The sequence below is a fragment of the Trachymyrmex septentrionalis genome, unplaced genomic scaffold (assembly GCF_001594115.1).
Source record: "Trachymyrmex septentrionalis isolate Tsep2-gDNA-1 unplaced genomic scaffold, Tsep1.0 scaffold37, whole genome shotgun sequence".
Taxonomy (NCBI): Eukaryota; Metazoa; Arthropoda; class Insecta; order Hymenoptera; family Formicidae; genus Trachymyrmex; species Trachymyrmex septentrionalis.
Window position 1 is genome coordinate 5,602,219 of NW_017305536.1, and position 2,901 is coordinate 5,605,119.

Sequence of the window (2,901 nt, forward strand, 5' to 3'; positions counted from 1 at the left end):
AATCTCAAAATAGAGATAATACAGATAATATTTGAAAGGATATTTGCATTAGAAGAGTTATGTGCGTAAATTTAATTTCCGCTTAGCGTCTAGAAACCTAAAGATATTTGTCATTTTTAAAAAATTTTATCGCTAAACAATAGATAAGAAAATACATTAAACAATTATCACAGGACACAACATCGAAATAACACCAAAACTCACCAAGAACTCGCCACTGCCAAGGCTCTGTTGAGATCCATCTGGTGTGACGGCAAGATCCGCAACGATCGACGTGGAGAAGCTCCTGCGTGCTTGATGGTGACATTTATGTGGACCAAGATTCCGTTGCGTGGCATAACCGGAGACTACTGCACTCTCGTTCAACTTGGACGTCCAGATTTCCTGCTCGTGTTGTGGTGATTGACTGATGGTACGATGCTTGGTGAACCTGGAGATACGCTCGGTCTTCACCCAGTCGTGATTTGGACGAGGCTGCCGCGTGATTGTCTGCAGCGACTTCATGGCATTGAAGCGCGAGAAACCATCTTCCATCGCGGCTGCCCAGAGATGATCCGGTAAATCTCTGGAACCACACTGCGTTTCCACGGATTGACGATCCGAGGATGAACCCAAACCGGAAGTGGTCGGTGTGGTCGGGTAGAATCTCCGGTAAGATGTGTCCTTCGAATCCTCGATATCCGTGGAGTAGAAATCGCCGTCGCGTGACTCCAACGAGCGATTGTTCTCGTGTAAGTTCAGGGACGACCCGATGCCAGTCGAGGTGGTCGAGGTGCGGCAGAATCGCCGCTCGTTCGCCGACGTCCATATCTCATCCGTAATCGAGGAACCGATTCCCGTGGAGGTCGTAGGCGTTCTGCGCGAGCGAGCCTTTCTATAGCCGCTATTGTATTGATACAGTAGGATGTTGGGCAGCGGGGAGGTGAATTTTTGTATTTTCAAAAACGCAATAAGTGTATACTTGATTTTGTTCTAATTGTTATTTGAGAGAAACAACAAATGTAATGAAATTTTAAGAGTTAAGTGATAATCTTCTTTTAGAAGAGAGTTTAATTAGACTTTGAATTTATATAGAAAATTAAACTTTTTTGTCAGATTAAAAGAATTGATCGTAAACGAAATTAATACAAAAATGCATAGTAAGCATGTAATAGGTATATTTAGATCATTTTCATGGCGTTTGAAAAATATGACAAACTGCAATATAGTTTCCGAAATTTTTTTCGATAAACGATTGACAGTTAGGTTCTAATAAAAATTGGAAAATGAAATTATTTGCACAAATTTCCAAGTTTTTTTAATTCTACTTGTAATATGCCTCAACTTCCATGAAGTTTTTTCAAAACTAAAAGTTTCTTAATATTGAGACAAATTGAACATAAAAATAAATAAAAATAAAGAATTCATAATTCGATTTGAAAAAGTACTTTTGATATATTAACGACAAAGTTGATCAAGTTGTTTTCTTCTTAATATATTTTAAAAAAATCAGTAAAAGTTTTAAACCTTCATTAATGAATTTTACAAATGATATATACCTATGAGGGAAGTTTCTCTCTCTCCAGAGCTCGTCGGGGTTCGCGGGAGATGTGTGGCTCGTAGAAGAAGATGCGGCGAGAGTGGTATGTTGATTCGCATAGGAACATCTCTGCGGAAACCCCATCCCCTCGTCCAAGCCGGCTGCCCAGAGCGACTCGAGGGGTAGATCCTGGGCGCCCACGGGGGTATCACCGGCGCCCTTGCCGCTTCCCACTCCCGTTCCGTGTTTCCCCCCGTTCCCAACGGAGGGGAACACTCTCTCGGCACCTTGAAGGACGCAGCACATACTCGTGCCGCCTCCCTCGCTGCCCCCGACGCCACCACCCTCCTCCTCCGCCTCCGACCCCCTAGAACCAACGCTTTGCAGGCAACCTATTGTGACCGAGCTTTTGACCTGGTGCCAGGCCTCGACCCCTTTTTTTAGGAAGGGGTGACGACCCTCCCGGTGGTCGGTTCCTCTCGTTTCTTCTCCTCCGGTAGGCCTTGCAGGCCCGACCAGCTCTTCAAGGCCAGTCCTTCATCCCTCTCGCCTTTTTATGCGTTCGAAAAAACTTCTTTGGCTGCTAATCGCTGGAAATGATCAACGAACGGTGACGATCAACGTAATGCTCCAGCGTCTGTCTTCTTATGTATCTTCTTTAGGTAGGAACAATTTGTTGAGTAGACTTGAGTACACTGAAAGTTAGTTTCGCTGTTGTAGTTCGCAAACAAAGTAATTTAATGCCATCATTGCGGACTTTTTGTAAGATTGGTGAAGAGATACAGAAAGAAAAGATTTACTAAGAATTACGTGACGAAATATTCATAGATATTACATATATGATTCTGAATCTCTTTCGGTAGTGTAGAATTTCGTATAAACATGATACAACGTCGAAATTTCCCCTCTAATTTTCCCTTGTCTGGTTTAGAGTTTCTGAAACATGGAAACTCATAACCAATTCCTCGTAACTACATTTGACGTACCAATCATAGATATATTTCACTTCTACGTGCCGTGTATAAATGTAACTATGTGTTCTAAAGCTCACAATGTAATTGATATAGGGTAACTCTGGCAAATACGCCGCGCTGGGATTTATGCCGCAGAAGTCAGAAAAAATAGAAAGAGTGGAGGTAATTTTCCCGCAACTACTCTGTTACATGCCTTCATGTTATATTAATATAGTGTTACGATTTCAGTTTCTTACTTGATATTAATGAAATTATTGTGAGTTGAATCGATTTGTCACTGTGTTAAGTAGCACCATCATAAATTATAATCTGTATAAAATAATTACTGTAGGACGTGCAAAAGATTTAGTGATTATTTCGTGAGTGTAGAGGAATAGGAAAGCATGTTGTATAACAAAATACAAGTAC

The 2,901-nt window shown here is 41.6% G+C and overlaps 1 protein-coding gene across 2 annotated transcripts in view; it reads right to left on the minus strand.

The window, feature by feature from the left end:
• The window catches only part of LOC108750786, a 140,670-nt gene extending 138,845 nt beyond the window's left edge, over positions 1-1,825 (minus strand). The window contains exons 1-2 of one of the 2 annotated variants that reach the window (XM_018490522.1): positions 1,539-1,825; positions 205-856 (exon numbers count right to left, since the gene is read on the minus strand). In XM_018490522.1, the coding sequence (XP_018346024.1) occupies positions 205-856; positions 1,539-1,825 (939 nt within the window). Of the gene's footprint in view, positions 1-204; positions 884-1,538 lie in introns of both variants that reach the window. The other variant, XM_018490521.1, reaches the window with a different exon arrangement.
• Between the last annotated feature and the right edge of the window lie 1,076 nt (positions 1,826-2,901).